This window comes from Pan paniscus, chromosome 17, assembly GCF_029289425.2.
Source record: "Pan paniscus chromosome 17, NHGRI_mPanPan1-v2.0_pri, whole genome shotgun sequence".
Taxonomy (NCBI): domain Eukaryota; kingdom Metazoa; phylum Chordata; class Mammalia; order Primates; family Hominidae; genus Pan; species Pan paniscus.
In genome coordinates, this window is record NC_073266.2 from 38,849,720 (window position 1) to 38,866,415 (window position 16,696).

Genomic DNA, 16,696 nt, shown 5'->3' on the forward strand with positions numbered 1-16,696 from the left:
TCTGCTCAGAAGCATGGTATGTCTTCATATTTGTTCAGGTGTATATTCATGATTTTTGTAAGTTTTTTTTTTTTTTTTTTTTTTGAGACGGAGTCTCGCTCTGTCGCCCAGGCTGGAGTGCAGTGGCGCGATCTCGGCTCACTGCAAGCTCCGCCTCCCGGGTTCACGCCATTCTCCTGCCTCAGCCTCCCGAGTAGCTGGGACTACAGGCGCCCGCTACCACGCCCGGCTAATTTTTTGTATTTTTAGTAGAGACGAGGTTTCACCGTGTTAGCCAGGATGGTCTCGATCTCCTGACCTCGTGATCCGCCCGCCTCGGCCTCCCAAAGTGCTGGGATTACAGGCGTGAGCCACCGCGCCCGGCCAAGTTTTTTTTAATTAAAAAAATCTTTAACATTTTCTTTTTTTTCTTTTTTTTTTTTTTTTTTTTTTTTTGAGACAGTGTCTCGCTCTGTCAGCCAGGCTGGAGTGCAGTGGCATGATCTTGGCTCACTGCAACCTCCACCTCCCAGGCTCAAGCAATTCTTCTGCCTCAGCCTCCCAAGTAGCTGGGATTACAGGTGTGTGCCACCACACCCAACTAATTTTTGTATTTTTAGTAGGGACGACGTTTCCCCATGTTGGCCAGGCTGATCTTGAACTCCTGACCTCAGGTAATCCACCCACCTCGGCCTCCCAAAGTGCTGGGATTACAGGCATGAGCCATGGCACCCAGCTGACATTTTCAAACACATATAAAAATAGAATAATAAAGTAAACCACCACCATGACCTATCACCCAGTTTCAGTACTTATGAACACATAGTGATTATTATTTAATCTAACTTCCTCCTTCAATATGTTAAGACAAATCCCAGATACTATGTCCAGAAATATGATGTTTTCTTCATGTGGTTGCATACATTTCTTATTAAGCTTATTCGTAGGCATTTTATTTAACTATGGATTGTTGTTTATATATATGAAGATTTATTTCTGTAGATTAACTTTGTACCTTCTGATTTTTAAAACATTATTCTGTACCAATTTGAATTCATTGTTTTAAAAATATAAGATGAATTATCACTCTTCAAATTAGGGATATGCTAAAATTATAGGTATAAACTAGTATAGAAAGCTACTAATCTTCCAAACAATATGACTGTGGCCTGAAACATAATGACAGATCTGTGTAAGAGCATAGCAAACTTAACTCGGATTCTTGTCCTGTAAGGCTCTGTTAAGACATGAAAAACTGGGGTCATCTTCAGTTTCCCACAACTTTGTAATGTTGTGTGTGCACTGGGTCCTTCCAGCAGACCTTAAATCACTCACAGGTGAGTAAGTCAGGCCCTTAGAGAAGCATGTTAACTCATCCAAGCCAGTGGGGGACCATTTCATTCTTTTGAGTTCTGATGAGAAACAATGATTAGATGAATCAGGAATCATGTTGTGGGATGAATAATTTTCTAGATAATTTCTAAGGGAGCACCATGAGTAAGTATCCTGTTCCTTAGAGCATGCTCTCAGACTCTCAGAGAGGTTTGACAGTCCCTTTTGACACTTTCCTGTGTTAATCGATCTAGCTGTTCTGCTGGAGTAGTCAGGGATTTGGGGTCTCTACTCATTTAGAAAAACTCTAATTGGCTTGAGTCTTTCTCTCTTCCACAGCCTGTCTCTGAAATAGCATGTGGTTTTCTGGGCTGAATTCTTTTCTTAATCCAAAGAGCTTTCTTTTGGATGTTCCTGGTATTGCAGTAAATTAATTCTAATTTATTAAAAGAAAAAAAAAACTAAAGCAACTTTCTTTCAGAGAAAAATGCTTTCTCCTACATTTCAGTGAGTTGGTTTGCATGACACTTTTAAAATAATAAACTCATCTAGGTAGAGATAAATACATCTCATTAAAATCTGGTTTTGAGGCTGGGCATAGTGGCCCACGCCTGTAATCCCAGCACTTTGGGAGGCCAATGCAGGTGGATCACTTGAGGTCAGTAGTTCGAGACCAGCCTGGCCAACATGACAAAACCTCACCTCCACCAAAAAATACAAAAATTAGCTGGGCGTGGTGGCGTGCACCTGTAGTCCCAGCTACTCAGGAGGCTGAGTCAGGAGAATCTCTTGAACCCAGGAGGCAGAGGTTGCAATGAGCCGAGATCACACCACTGCACTCCAGCCTTGGCAGCAGAGCGAGAATGCATCTAAAAAAAATAGTGTATATATATATATTTTTGTGTGTGTGTGTATATATATGTGTGTATATATATGTGCATATATATATATATGGCTTTGAGGGGGTCTATGGAGACTACCTCCACAGTTAACTTTGACTAGGTTAAATGGCTGCTACTATTTAAGGTAGTAATACTTACCTCACAACGTTGTTACATGAATTAACTGAATTAATATATTTAAAGTGCTTAAAATAGCATGCATCACATGGTAACTTCTAGTGAGTGTTTGTTAAATAAGTAAAAAATTAAAAACCAGTACACATAGAAATGGACTTTTAAAAATGTCAGAATAGTTCAAGGAAAGGACTGAAATTCTATAATCTGCTTTTTCTCAACTCTTGTTGAATTAACTTCCTTCCTGCATATATAAATAGTTGCTAATTTAAACAAACTCTTTCATTTTAAAGATTCGCCGATTCTCAGTCCAGCTACTTCTGCAATCAATTTAAGTGGAGCTCAGGACCTGACCCGGAATAAGAATGTTGTGAAACCACTGGCTTTATCTTTGCAGGTTGTAGGGAAGACTTTTGCTGCAGGTGATGTTTTCCTCACTTATATATCTTTGGTAAATACATAGTCCATAAAAGACTTGTGTGACATTTAATTGACAAATTGATAGAAGAAAACAGAAGCTGCCTCTCCCTGCCAGTTGAAGAGAGAAGTGGGGCTGTCTATAATAATGTACTAGTGTACGAAGCTTTGTGTTCTCTACCTTCCAACCAGAAGAGTCAGGGAATGACACTTGTTACTTGGAAGTGACATAACAATCTGATTCCATTTAACAAACATTTCTTGGGCACCTGCTATAACTAGGAACTGGGAATACAAAGATAAGGTTCAATCCCTGACCCCCCAATTTCCTTGTAATCTAGTGGGGGAGATAGACCTCTGACAAGATATTTTCAGTGTACTGTAGCAAATATGGCAATGTACAGAAGAACGCAGAGCAAAGGGTTTTAGCCCAGCATTGTAGGAGTAATTAAGAATAAGTTCTCAGAGGAGCCTGGTCTTTGACAATGAGGAGATCTTCACTGTACAAAGGAGTGGAGGAAAAGCAATTCAGATTCAGGAAACAGCAGAAACAATGGTTAAAAGGAAAAGAAGGGAAGGGGGAAAAGCAATATGATGTATGCAAGAACTTCCAGCAATTTGGACTTGATAGAACCATAAAATGTAAAGCTCAAAAAGTGGCAAGAGGTGAGTGGGTGGTGGTTAAGGGAAAAGTTATAGGCAGCCAGCCTAAGAAACGAGGATTTCACCCTATAACTTATAGAGCAGAGGAATGGCATTGTTTGATTTGAACTTGAGCTAGATCATTTTGGCTGTAATATGTAAGAAGAAGACGAGATAGGAAAACTAGTTGGAGGTCATTTCAGTCATCTCGGTGACAAATGATGAGGTCCTTGGCTAGAATGATAACAGGTTGCAGAGGAGAGGACAAATTAGAGAGCTACTCAGGGAGTGAAACTAGCAGGAATTAGCTGATTAACGTGAGCATCAAGGAGAAGAAGGAGTCTCAATAGACATTCATCTTTCTGGGCTTATGGTGATGCCATCATCTGAGACAGGGATACAGAAGGAGGATCAGGTTCTCCAGTGGGAGATTGAGAGTTCAATTTTAGAAATGCTGAGTTTGAGATTCCCATAAGACATCCATGTGGAGCTGTTCAACAGCTATTTAATTTATCATAGGGATAATTCAGGACTGATGGTATAGAGTAGAGCCACCAACATATAGTTAAAGTCATCAGGGTAAATACTATAAGCCAAGGAGAGATGTAGGCTGAGGCAAGCTGTGAACAAAAGATAGGCTTCATCCAGGCACAGTGACGCCTGTAAACCCATCACTTTGGGAGGCCAAGGCAGGAGGATCATTTGAGACCAAGAGTTCCAGACCAGCCCAGGTTACAAAGTGAGACCTTGTCTCTACAAAACATAAAAAAATTAGCTGGGTGTGGTTATGTGCACCTGTGGCCCCAGCTACACAGGAGGCTGAGGTGGGAGGATGGCTTGAGCCTGGGAAGTCAAGGCTGCAGTGAGCCATGTTTGTGCCACTGCACTTCAGCTTGGGTGACAGAATGAGAATCTATCTCAAAAACATAAAGATAGAATTCCAGAAAAGTTCAGTGGTGTGTGTGTGTGTGTGTGTGTGTGTGTGTTTTCTTTTTCTGAAACAGGGTATCTGTCACCCAGGCTGGAGTACACTGGTGCGATCTCAGCTCACTGCAGCCTCAACCTCCCAGGCTTAAGCAACCCTCCCACCTCAGCCTCCCAAGTAGCTGGGACTATAGGCACATGCTGCCGTGCCCAGCTAATTTTTGCGTTTTTTGTACAGACAAGGTTTCGCTATGTTGTCTAGGCTAGTCTCGAACTCCTGGAGTCAAGTGATCAGCCAGCCTCAGTCACCCAAAGTGCTGGGATTACAGGCATGACCCATGGCACCCAGCCAAGTTTAGTGGTAGAAGAAATTTTAAGAGAAGTAGAAGAATGAGCATAAAGAGAGCCTGTCATTTTTGGAAACTTTTCTTTTTTCTTTCTTTCTTAATTGTAGAGACAGGGTTTCCCCATGTTGCCCAAGCTGGTTTCAAACTCCGGGGCTCAAGTGATCCTACTGCCATAACCTCCCAAATTGCTGAGATTATAGGTGTGAGCCATTGTGCCTGGCCATTTTTGGAAATTTTTCAACAGTTAGGCATCATACTTTACACAGCCCACTTCTGTTTTTAGTCAGGTCCAACAATTCTTGCAGGATCTATCTTCTGGTTGGATTACAGACTTTGAACAATGGAATCAAGTTTTTACAGCATTAAAAGAATCAAGTAATAGATCAGTAATCATCATGGTTACTAAAGCGATCAGATGAAAGGCTGAACAACTTTATAATGCCAAGGATTATGCTGACAACTTTTGAACCTACTAATCAATCTTAATATCATAAGAAGAGAGAAAACTGGCTTATGTGCCTCCTGATGGAAGTACTGTATACCACAGTACTTATGAGATAACTCTTGCCAAAAAAAAAACCTGAATTTGATCAAACCTCTATATCTAATAATTAGCTTATTAGAAATACAGGGGACAAGAGCATAAGTGACACCACAGGTATCTAATCAGCAAAATCTAGAAAATGGAAAATTCCGCCAGGTTTTCAGCAAATTAATTGTAAGAAAGAAAAGGAAGGACATCTTATAGATTAAAAGAGGTTTCAGGGATGTAGCCACTAAATTCAGTATGTGCATCTTTTTTGAATTCCAATTTGAACAAGCCAACTGTTTTAAAAAAATGTTTTTTAACAGATAGTTAAAAGATAGTTGGGGAAATTTTTGAATACTAATAGGATATTTTATGATATTAAGAAATTATTGACTATATGCGGTGGCTCATGCCATCAAGCAAGATGGGCTGTGTTGGTAAATGTTGAAATTGGATGGTGGGTATGTAGATGTTTATTATAGGCTCATGCCTATAATTTCAGCACTTTGGGAGGCTGAGGAGGGTAGATCACTTGAACCCAGGAGTCCAAGACCAGCCTGGGAAACCCTGTCTCTACAAAAAAAAATACAAAAATTAGCCAGGTGTGGTGATACATGCCTGTAGCCCCAGCTACTTGGCAGGCTGAGGTGGGAGGACTGCCTGAGCCCAGAAGTCAAGACTGCAGTGAGCTGTGATTGCACTACCACACTCCAGCCTGGATGATGGAGTGAGACCCTGTTTCAAAGAAGAAGAAGAAGAAAAAAGTATTAATCACTGCTAATTTTAAGTATAGCAATGATATTACAGTTATTTTTAAAAGAGTCTTTTTGTTTTAGAAACTCATACATAAGACCATGTGTGGTGGCTCACACCTGTAATCCCAACACTTTGGGAAGCCAAGATGGAAGGATTGCTTGAGGCCAGGAGTTCGCGACCAGTCTGGACAACATAGCAACACCCTGTCTCTTAAAAAAAAAAAAAAAAACTTAAAAATTAGCCAGGTGTGGTGGCACACTCCTGTAGTCCCAGCTATTTGAGAGGCTGAAGCAGGAGAATCGTTCAAGCCTAGGAATTCAAAGCTGCAGTGAGCTCTGAGCCCGCCACTGCACTCTAGCCTGGGTGACAGTGAGACCTTGTCTCAAAAAAAAAAGGCCTGGCACGGTGGCTCATGCCTGTAATCCCAGCACTTTGGGAGGCCAAGGCGGGTGGATCATGAGGTCAGGAGATCGAGACCATCCTGGCTAACACGGTGAAACCCCATCTCTACTAAAAAAAAATACAAAAAATTAGCCGGGCATGGTGGTGGGCGCCTGTAGTCCCAGCTACTCGGGAGGCTGAGGCAGGAGAATGGCGTGAACCTGGGAGGCGGAGCTTGCAGTGAGCCAAGATCGCACCACTGCACTCCAGCCTGGGCGACAGAGTGAGACTCTGTCTCAAAAAAAAAAAAAAAGAAAAGAAAAGAAAGAAAGAAGCACACAGAAGTATTTATGTACAAAAATGATATGGGTTTGCTTCAAAATAATTCACAGCATGCATGTGTGTATGTGGAGGGGACGGAGGTAAGGGTATAGATAAAGCAAGATGGGCTGTGTTGGTAAATGTTGAAATTGGATGGTGGGTATGTAGATGTTTATTATCCTATTCTCTCTACTTTTCTATAAGTTTGAAACTTTCCATGATGCAAAGTTAAGAAAGTGTATATAAGAATTTTTTTCCCTTCCTCCCACCCATCATCTCCAAAGATTTCACTGAAACTGATTCCAGAAGATCTCTTGGGGTCCTAGGAAATTGTTTCTAAGTGACATTTAATTTTAATGAAGATCTTCCTCTGACAGTTGCAGTTGGTTTTGTATAACTGGACTGAGTCCTATCCGTGAGGTTTTTTGGAATCCTAGAGTGTGAGGTCTATCAGATGGTTCCAGCATCCCAGAAAGCAGTGCCCCGCCCAGCCTCTGTTCTGAGCACTCCTCTCCTTGTGTTCTACAGATGCTGCTAATGGAAACAGTAGCCATGGAGGGAAGGGCAGTGCATCCAGCTCCACTCCAGCCCACACAGGGAATTATTCTTTGTCACCACGACCTAGCTATGCATCAGGAGATCAAGGTACAATGCCTGTCGTAGAGTTTTGTAATAATGCACTTACCTGTGGTTACAAGTGCTCCAGATTTTGTAATGAATTATCTGGCAACACACTCTAGAGTTTTTTCTCAGTTCGTCATACAGTGTTTTGAAAGTTTGTAATTGGTGTGAACAGTAATGAGTAAATATCTTGGGATTCTATGTGGATGACCTAATTGGGAAATAATGTTGAAACAAATGTGTAAGGAAGTGTCTTGAAAAACCATGGGTTTAGCTGACTAAAGTACAGGATTCAAAGTTCTCTGTTGTGTGATCCTGGACAAATCTGAACCTTCCTTTCTCCTTTTACAAAATGGGTATAACAACAATATTTGCCCTACAACTCCACAAGGTTGTGGGTAGAATCAAATGAAATAACCTACATAAACTTGGGAACTGTAAAACAACATACAGATGTTAAGTGGCTGTTATTGTAATGTTAGGTTACTAATGTGGCTTTTTTTTAAACTTTACCTCTAAAGGAGTGATTTAGACTTTCTGAGTATAACCAAATTAAAGGTTCTGTATTACTTGTATTACTCTGGCATTCTTTCCTTTCTTCCACATGGCTGAGAACAAGACTATCTCTTTTTTTTGTTTTTTTGTTTGTCTTCAGCTACCATGTTCATTTCTGGGCCACCAAAGAAACGACACCGGGGATGGTATCCTGGGTCACCTCTCCCCCAACCTGGCTTAGTTGTACCTGTCCCTACAGTTCGCCCTCTTTCAAGAACGGGTAAGATTTTAACAGAAGATGGATTGTAAGTGTGTTTTTAATTAGCAGAGATATCTTCTACTTCCATTCTTTCCCTGAATTCTTGACAATGAGTTATATGAGGATATTGATAGTAGCTAATGTTTTGTCCCAATCACATTTGCCTCCCCTACATGCACAAGATCATTACAACTGATCTGAATTCAACCTTTGGCTTAATTTCAACCCATAGCATTGAAAAGCCATTCATTATATGGGACACAATGCTACCAACCCACCATCATAGAGCATATATGGACTTGTTTTGCTAGTAGTGGTGTTAGATTTTCCCTGCTGTTATCTGGTTCTTTATGTGACCCATGCTTATTATTTCTGACCTGGATGGTTCAGTCTGTGGCTAGAAACCTGAAAAACCAAAACCAACTGGCTCTCTTTCAGAACACCTAACTGTAGCCATTTGGTATCCACAGTTCAAACATTAGTCTACCTTGCTGAACAAACCACAGACAATTGTAAATATACTGGTTCTAAGACATAAATGAGTTATTTAAATGTTTGTTTAAATAAATAGTTTTAAAGACTACATAGACATCTTATATACACAAATAATTATGCCAGTCTATCACTATGGTTGCCTGTAGGTAGTACTGGTTAAAGATGAGTTCATCCTTCTTCACACTTTTCTATACCTTTCAAAACGTATGTAATGAACAGATATATGCCTTTGATAATCTTGGGGGGAAAGCCAAGATACCAAACAGGATCCAAAATATTGCATATGGAAAAAACAACTAGAAGGAAAATCACCAAAATGCTAAATAGTAGTTGTAGCCACATGATATGATCATGGTTAATTTTTTTTCTCCTTTTGTTTTTTTCACTTATCACTTTACATAATAAACCTAATGAAAAACACAACAAACCATTAGATTTCTAATGCTTCTCTGTTAAAAGTATTAAAACTGCATTGCTTTCTATTGTATTTCATTTAGTTTTCACATCATCTTTCTTGTCAAACTTTTTTTTTTCCAGAACCCCTTTTATCTGCCCCAGTTCCACAGACCCCACTAACTGGAATTTTACAACCCAGGCCCATTCCTGCAGGGGAAACTGTAATTGTTCCTGAAAACCTGCTGAGTAACTCAGGAGTTAGACCAGTAATTCTGATAGGTAAGGTAATGGAATTCCAAGTTGCCTGTGTCTGCTGGAATCTAGGAGTGTTTTTCCATTTCATTGTTTGTGTTTTTTCATGTATTCATGAAGATATTCATCCATCTGTTGATTCTTTCAGCTTTTATTGGTCAGCTCTTTCATGCTATATTAAACATGTGATTAGGAGCTGAGGATAAGGCAAAGTCTTTTTGCCCTCAAGGAGCACTGTTTAGTGGGGGAGTCTCACCTCGCATGAGCCACCAGCGTTGGTAAATAAGCATTACAACACATGGGCGATACCATTATAGCACACTGTGACATGTGAGCTCCTTAGAGGTTCACAACCAGGAGCAACCAGAACTCAGAGCTCTGAGAGAGGGCTTACCTCTGCCTGGAGGGATCTGAGAAGACTTCCCAGAGGTGTTGGTTAAGCTGGGTCCTGAAGGTTGGTCAAAGTGGACAAGGTCAGGGAGGAGACATTCCAGTCAAAGGGAGCCAAACCACAAAGAAATGAAACAAGCCAAGCCAGCTGACAGACCCTACTCAAGAGAACCAAGAGGCCCCACAGTTGCAGGTCTGAACCTTAGCATCTTTGAGGAGGCTGAGTCCTTCCAGGTGGTCTACAAGTGGAGGTATAGACATTTAGGGGTCCCTACATTCCAGGACTAACTTAGTGCTTTTCATACCCATGTCAGGAGACTCCTTGGTTTAGGGCTGGCCTAGGCCAGAAGGAGACTGCTTGCTCTACCTTAAGGACAAAATAGATAGGGTGTTTAAGTTCCCCACATCTTTAGGGTGTGTTTACATGCAGTGTTATTTGTTTTTTGGGTTGGCCTGAGCCTGCCTAATTGGATGGTTTTGCTTGGAGTCATGTCCTTTACCTGGTTGCTCTATCTGCTAATCCTAGATCTGTAGGTACTGAGGGGATCCCAGTTGCTTAAATGCTGTATGGATTAGGAAGCTCTTTTTGAACATTAACATAGTGCCACTAAGCTTTGGAAAGATGCATAGAACATGGGACCCTTTGGTCCTTTGGTGCCTGCCTTTTAGAAAGTCTCACAGAGGGACTATCCTCTCCATCAACCACCAAAACAGAGCATATTTTGGACATATTTTATCCTATCTATTTCAAAACAATTTGAGACTGTTCACTGACATTTAGGAAGACAACCTCACAAAAATAGCTAAGATAACAAAGGAACAGGGATCTCCAAGCACCTGAAACTAGTAGAATCTTGCTATTAATCAATGAATTTAGCTTACTTTTTTTTTTTTTTTTAAGAAAATCTCAGGAATATCTCCAGGTGGATAGTGTCGGAAAGGAAAGGAAAGGGGAAAGGAAAGGAAATCTCAGGAAGTGAAACATGTATTATCGTTTGTTTCTGTTTTTGTTTTTTGTCATTGTTTTTTGAGACAGAGTCTTGCTCTGTCACTCAGGCTGGAGTGCAGTGGCACAATCTCTGCTCACTGCAAGCTCCGCCTCCTGGGTTCAAGTGATTCTTCTGCCTCCTGAGTAGCTGACATTACGAGCGTGCACCACCACGCTCAGCCTAGTTTTGTATTTTTAGTAGAGATGGGGTTTCATCATGTTGGCCAGGCTGGTCTCAACTCCTGACCTCAAGCAATCTGCCTGCCTCAGCCTCCCAAAGTGCTGGGATTATAGGCGTGAGCTGCACCACACCTGGCCAGTGTTTTTTGTTTTTGAGACGGAGTCTCGCTCTGTGGCTTAGGCGGGAGTGCAGTGGCGCGATCTCAGCTCACTGCAACCTCTGCCTCCTGGGTTCAAGCGATTCTCCTGCCTCAGCCTCCCATGTAGTTGCATGCCACCATGCCTGACTAATTTTTGTACTTTTAGTAGAGGCTGGGTTTCGCCTCTACTAAAGGTGAAAATGTTGGCCAGGCTGGTCTCAAACTCCCGACCTCAGGTGATCCACCTGCCTGGGCCTCCCAAAGTGCGGGGATTATAGGCGTGAGCCACCTTGCCCAGCCATATTGTCATTTGTTTGTTTTCTGATTTCTTATCTGAAAATAAACTTGATCAGGGACTTTATCAGAAATATTTTATCATTGCAGTTTTACAGAGGATACAGACATGTTTTGCAAACTCATCAGTCTTCCAGCAAAATATTAACATGTTCCTTCCATGAGAAACAGAGATAATATGAGTACAGTTGTCCCTTAGTATCCCTGGGGGATTGATTCCAGGCCCCGTCCCATATCAAATCGAATATCCTCAAGTCCCTCATATAAAATGGCACAGTATTTGCATATAACCTATGCACATCCTCCCATATACATTAAACCACCTCTCCATTGCTTGTAATACTTAATACAGTGCCTACACATCACGTCATTCACATGAATTCAGCGTACTACTCAGTCCACAGCAAATTCAAGTTTCACTTCTTGGAACTTTGTGGAATTTTTTCTTCTGACTATTTCAGTCCACGGTTGATTGAACGTGGAACCCACAGACATAGAGGGCCAACTGTATTTTGTTTCCTGTTCATTTAACTTAATATAAGGATAGAATTTGGAGCATCCAAGTGAATTCCCTGGGATTGATATGTTTGAGTGATTTGTTTGGTAGCTATCTCAGAGGGCAGGGAATTTTGTTAAGCATCTTTGATCCTCGTTGAGCAAGTGTACCTGGTTGGACCATAAAAAGAAATGTTGAACTGTACTGACCTGCTTCTATTGGGACAGGCTATGGCACTTTACCCTATTTCTATGGAAATGTTGGTGACATTGTTGTGAGTCCTCTGCTGGTGAATTGCTACAAGATTCCACAGTTGGAAAACAAAGATTTGGAAAAATTAGGGTTGACTGGCAGCCAATTTCTGAGCGTGGAAAACATGATTCTTCTGACGATACAGTATCTTGTGCGGCTGGGTAAGTCATTTTCCATAATCATTTGCTGGTGACTACTTTTGAGGATTTTTTGTGATGTACTTTTTCTTTCTTTCTCACATTTATCCTCCTATCTCTTATTTTCCCTCTTTCGCTTCTAATGTTCTTTCCCTTAAACCCCATTCTCTGTAACTTTTCCCTTTCCTCTCCTTCATTTCTTTTCTACTCCTTTCCTTTCCTCTTCCTTGGGTCCTAGAGGAGATGAATTGCACCACCTAGTGTCCAGTCTCATGATGCTGCAAAGGTCTCCAAAGTAGTTAAGGTAGGCAGAACCTTAAAGGGTTGTGCCTTGAGCACCCCTTCTCTGGGGAGCTTGGCCAGGCCACCTTTCTGAAAGTGCACCTACCATCTGGAGTGCAAACACAGCCATTGTCTTAAACAATTATTTTCCAGTTTTCCACTTAGCCTTTTTATCTTGTTTATCCACTGGCCCTACACCCATTTTTTTTCTTCTCCAGCTACACCCCTTTGATGGAGTGCCATCGTGCTTTCCATCATTGAGGTCATAACTGTGGACCTCCCTGGAAGGTCTTTAAGCTATAGGGTAAGGGGGATATGTAGGTCATGAACCCTTCACTTCCTCTATCTGATATATTCTCCTAAGCCCCAAAGTGGGTGTATGCAGGTGCCCTGACAATACTAGAGTGGCTTAGCAGCATTTACATCGAAATGTCCTTTATTTTGCAAATGGCAGTAAGCCATCTAATTATACACTCACTCTACGACTTCAAGCCACTGATTTACTTAGAAAAATATTTGAGATGTGGCCGGGCACGGTGGCTCACGCCCGTGATCCCAACACTTTGGGAGGCCAAGGTGGGCGGATCACCTGAGGTGGGGAGTTCGAGACCAGCCTGACCAACATGGAGAAACCCCATCTCTACTAAAAATACAAAATTAGCTGGGCGTGGTGGCGCATGCCTGTAATCCCAGCTACTCAGGAGGCTGAGGCAAAAGAATTGCTTGAACCCGGGAGGCGGAGGTTGCAGTGAGCCCAGATCACGTCATTGCACTCCAGCTTGGGCAACAAGAGTGAAACTCCATCTCAAAAAAAAAAAAAAAAGAAAGAAAAGAAAAGAAAAAAATACTTGAGATGTAAAATTACACATAAAAATATTTGTATGCACTCTTGTGAAATTTTTTAATTTTAGAAAACACTTCAGTGTTAGGAGATAATAAAAACACTGGAGTAAATAACTTTAAAAGAAAAAACAAAAAAAAGCTTTATTAGGGCATATTCAGTGTTTGGTGCATTAGCTAGCAATCTTGACTAGAACTCTGTGCCCTGAGAGGCTGCCTTGACTTGGCCTCTGCTTCGACATGGCCTTTTGAAATTTACAAGGCACCAATTTCATGATAAACCTAGGACTTACTAATGATGCTTATTGAAAGGTAATACAATTATAAAGCTCATCTGGGTCCACAGCTCATTTGATGACATAATTTTAATTGCTACATACTGAAATTAGATTATAGACTGTGTTCTAAGATCTAAAGCCAACTTCTAAATGCACCCAGAATTAGTAAAACCAGGCTTCATAGAGTGATGATATTATAGCCAACCAAGCAAATCACTATAGCACTCTTTTTCAATTTGTTTGTTTGTTTGATTATTTGTTTGTTTTGAGACCGAGTCTCACTCTGTTTCCCAGGCTGGAGTGCAGTGGTGCGATCTCGACTCACTGCAACCACCACCTCCCATGTTCAAGCAATTCTCATGTCTCAGCCTCCCGAGTAGCTGGGACTACAGGCGTGAGCCACCACACCCTGCTAATTTTTGTATTTTTAGTAGAGACAGGGTTTCACCATGTTGGCCAGGCTGGTCTCAAACTCCTGATCTCAGGTGATCCACCTGCCTTGGGCTCCCAAAGTTGGGATTACAGGCGTGAGTCACTACGCCCGGCCTCTTTTTCGATCTTAATGGCAATTTTAAAAATCAGAGTCTAATTTAATTAAACGAACCAAGTGGTCAAAATAAGATATCTTTTCTTAAAGTACTAAATGCTCTTATCTTTTGTAAAGAAAAAAAAAAGAAAAAAAAAGAAACAATTTCAATTTAATTACACAGATTCTTCTCTGACCTGCAGGATCAGTTCTTTCCTGAATTTGACTTGCAGTCAATCAGTTAGGCCTCTCGATATACATGAATAGCTATTTCTCTTTTAAAACCTAAGCTTTGTACATTGAGACATCTCTATCCCTCAACAACTGTTCTGGAGTCCTTTATTTATTTATTTATTTCTTGCCTCTGGAGGTTTCAAGAAGGCAAGCAAGAATAGTTTCACATATGCCATAGATTATAGACATTTAAAAAAATAAATCTAAACTTCTAAAAGGATTTTTAATACTTCGGTGGCTCAGTTACTTAGAGGTAACAGAGAAGAAGAAAAGCAAGATTCTTCAGAAGGAACCATACCTCTTCACTACAGTCACTTTTAAAAAATCTCAGTCATTTCACAATCAGAAAATCTTTGAAGTAGATAATGAAATCAGCAAATCCAGAGATTCTTGTAAGGCTCTGAGTCTATTTAAACCTTGACTTTTCCTATTAAGGTAGTTCTGTCTGAAAAGTCATTAAAACTGATACCTCAGCTAACCTAAGTTATTGGAGATCAGCACTTGAAGGAAAAGATTATTGTTATCAAGCTTGCGAAAGTGGAGAAAAGACACCTGCAATGTAATTGTAAAGGCTGAGGATGAGGCACTGGGTGTGGTGGCTCACACTTGTAATCTCAGCACCTTGGGAGGCTGAGGCAGAAGGATCACTTGAGCCCAGGAGTTCAGAACTGCAGTGAGCTATGATTGTGCCACTGTACTCCAGCCTGGCAGACAGACAGAGACCCTGTCTCTAATTAAAAACATTAAAAAAAGTTTTTTTTTAAAAAGGCTGAGGATGAAAAAGTGATAGTTGATTTTTGGAAGCAAGACATTTTACTCTAAGAAGTCTCTTACCTCATTTAAACTTTAATACCTTTTCCTCCACTTCTTGATTCCTAATTGTACATCAGTCAAAACTCTATAAAAGCGAGCTTTAAGGCAACAAAGGATGTTGTGAACATGTTTAGTAATTTTATTTTCCCAGAATGCCTTTGTACTTTGAATTAATTATGCCTCCTGATAGAATATGTTACTTAGTCCTGGAGTGAGTCTTATGGACTACTAACCAGGCCCCTGAGCTTTCAGGTTGTTAATGAAAGACAGTAGGGAATTGGAGACAGCCAGGGCCACCTGCTTTTCAGCTGTCATGTTCTGGTGGAAGAAAGCTTTAAATAAATGACCACCTTCTATCCACTTTGAGCTCACTGAAAAGTGTGTACCTAGTGACAATTAACCATGATGCCAATTTGATAAAGCTGAATGAAGATCAGACATCTTGGTGGCTCCTAGGTGATTTTTTTTTAAAGAGCATCCCTCCACATTCCCAGCAAGTTTTTTGAGGACAGTAGAGGCCAGGCACGGTGGCTCACACCTGTAATCCCAACACTTTGGGAGGCTGAATAGGGTGGATACTTGAGGTCAGGAGTTTGAGAGCAGTCTGGCCAACATGGTGAAACCCCATCTCTATCAAAAATACAAAAATTAGCCAGGCATGTTGGGCATGCCTGTAATCCCAGATACTCCGGAGGCTGAGACAGGAGAATTGCTTGAGGCCAGGAGGTGGAGGTTGCAGTGAGCCGAGATCGCGCCACTGCACTCCAGCCTGGGTGACAAAGGGAAACTGTCTCAAAAAAAAAAAAAGCAGCAGCAGCAGCAGCATAGAAGAAACACAGACATAATGTATACATTACCATTTTCTTGCCCTGTTTCCATGTATAGAGGAGAAAAATCTGTTTATGAGAATTCTACTCTCCTACCTCTCCCTGGCCTCCACCCAATCCTGGAAAAACTGTTTTCTCCAATTAAAATTGTTGTTTTTATAATGTATAAGATTTTATTTAATTTTCCATATCTGAAGAGCATTACTAAACACCTCATTTTCTTACTTTCCCAGAAAAGATGGGAAGGGCCAGAGAAACCACTTAGATCCCTATTAGAGGAAGGAATGGGTCTGACTTCCTTGTGGTGCCTCCTTCTCATGCAGAAGTCCAGCCCATCACCCCTTTGTTCTTCCATAAGGGGCTTTTAGCCATGGGTTCTGGGGCTGTTGCTTGGTCTCAGATCACAGACACTGAGGTGTCTGAGCTGGTTTATGGGAGCCTGAGTTCCAAATATTGGGTTCACACAGCAAAAGAAATGATTGAATAGAGGGAGTGACTGTATTCTCACTGCTTTCAATTTAAACTAAATGTTGAAATCTTAGTTCATTTGTGTCACTTGGATACCAAACATTGACTTGCTTATTTTGTTCTAAAGGCTGGTTGAGTTTCTAAAGAGAATAAGAAACAAAATCCCCCTGATTCCAGGGGCCACAGGTCAGCAGTATAAGTTTTGCTCCAACTGGTTGGAGAAGAGGGCCAAATGGCATATTTAACAATCCAGAATGCTGGGGAATAACTAGATCATGAAAGCGTTCTCTATCTGGGAAAAATGTGAGGCTGCCTCCAATGTCACTTGGGAGTGAAAAATAATTAAACTTCATTTCCTGCACAGTATTCTCAAAATTAGGCTTAGAAGC

At 41.1% G+C, this 16,696-nt stretch overlaps 1 protein-coding gene across 16 annotated transcripts in view; it reads left to right on the forward strand.

Moving 5' to 3' along the window:
• GREB1L (GREB1 like retinoic acid receptor coactivator) overlaps positions 1-16,696 on the forward strand; it is a 282,480-nt gene that overhangs the window by 189,337 nt on the left and 76,447 nt on the right. For 9 of the 16 annotated variants that reach the window (XR_010110104.1, XM_063597209.1, XM_057300484.2 and 6 more), the window contains 5 exons: positions 2,621-2,749; positions 7,173-7,289; positions 7,921-8,040; positions 9,052-9,189; positions 11,878-12,063. Coding sequence is in view for 15 of the 16 variants with exons in the window: in XM_063597209.1 (XP_063453279.1) it covers positions 2,621-2,749; positions 7,173-7,289; positions 7,921-8,040; positions 9,052-9,189; positions 11,878-12,063 (690 nt within the window). In the remaining variant the exon portion in view is untranslated. The remainder of the gene's footprint in view (positions 1-2,620; positions 2,750-7,172; positions 7,290-7,920; positions 8,041-9,051; positions 9,190-11,877; positions 12,064-16,696) is intronic. The other 7 variants (XM_063597213.1, XM_057300485.2, XM_063597218.1 and 4 more) reach the window with 1 other exon arrangement.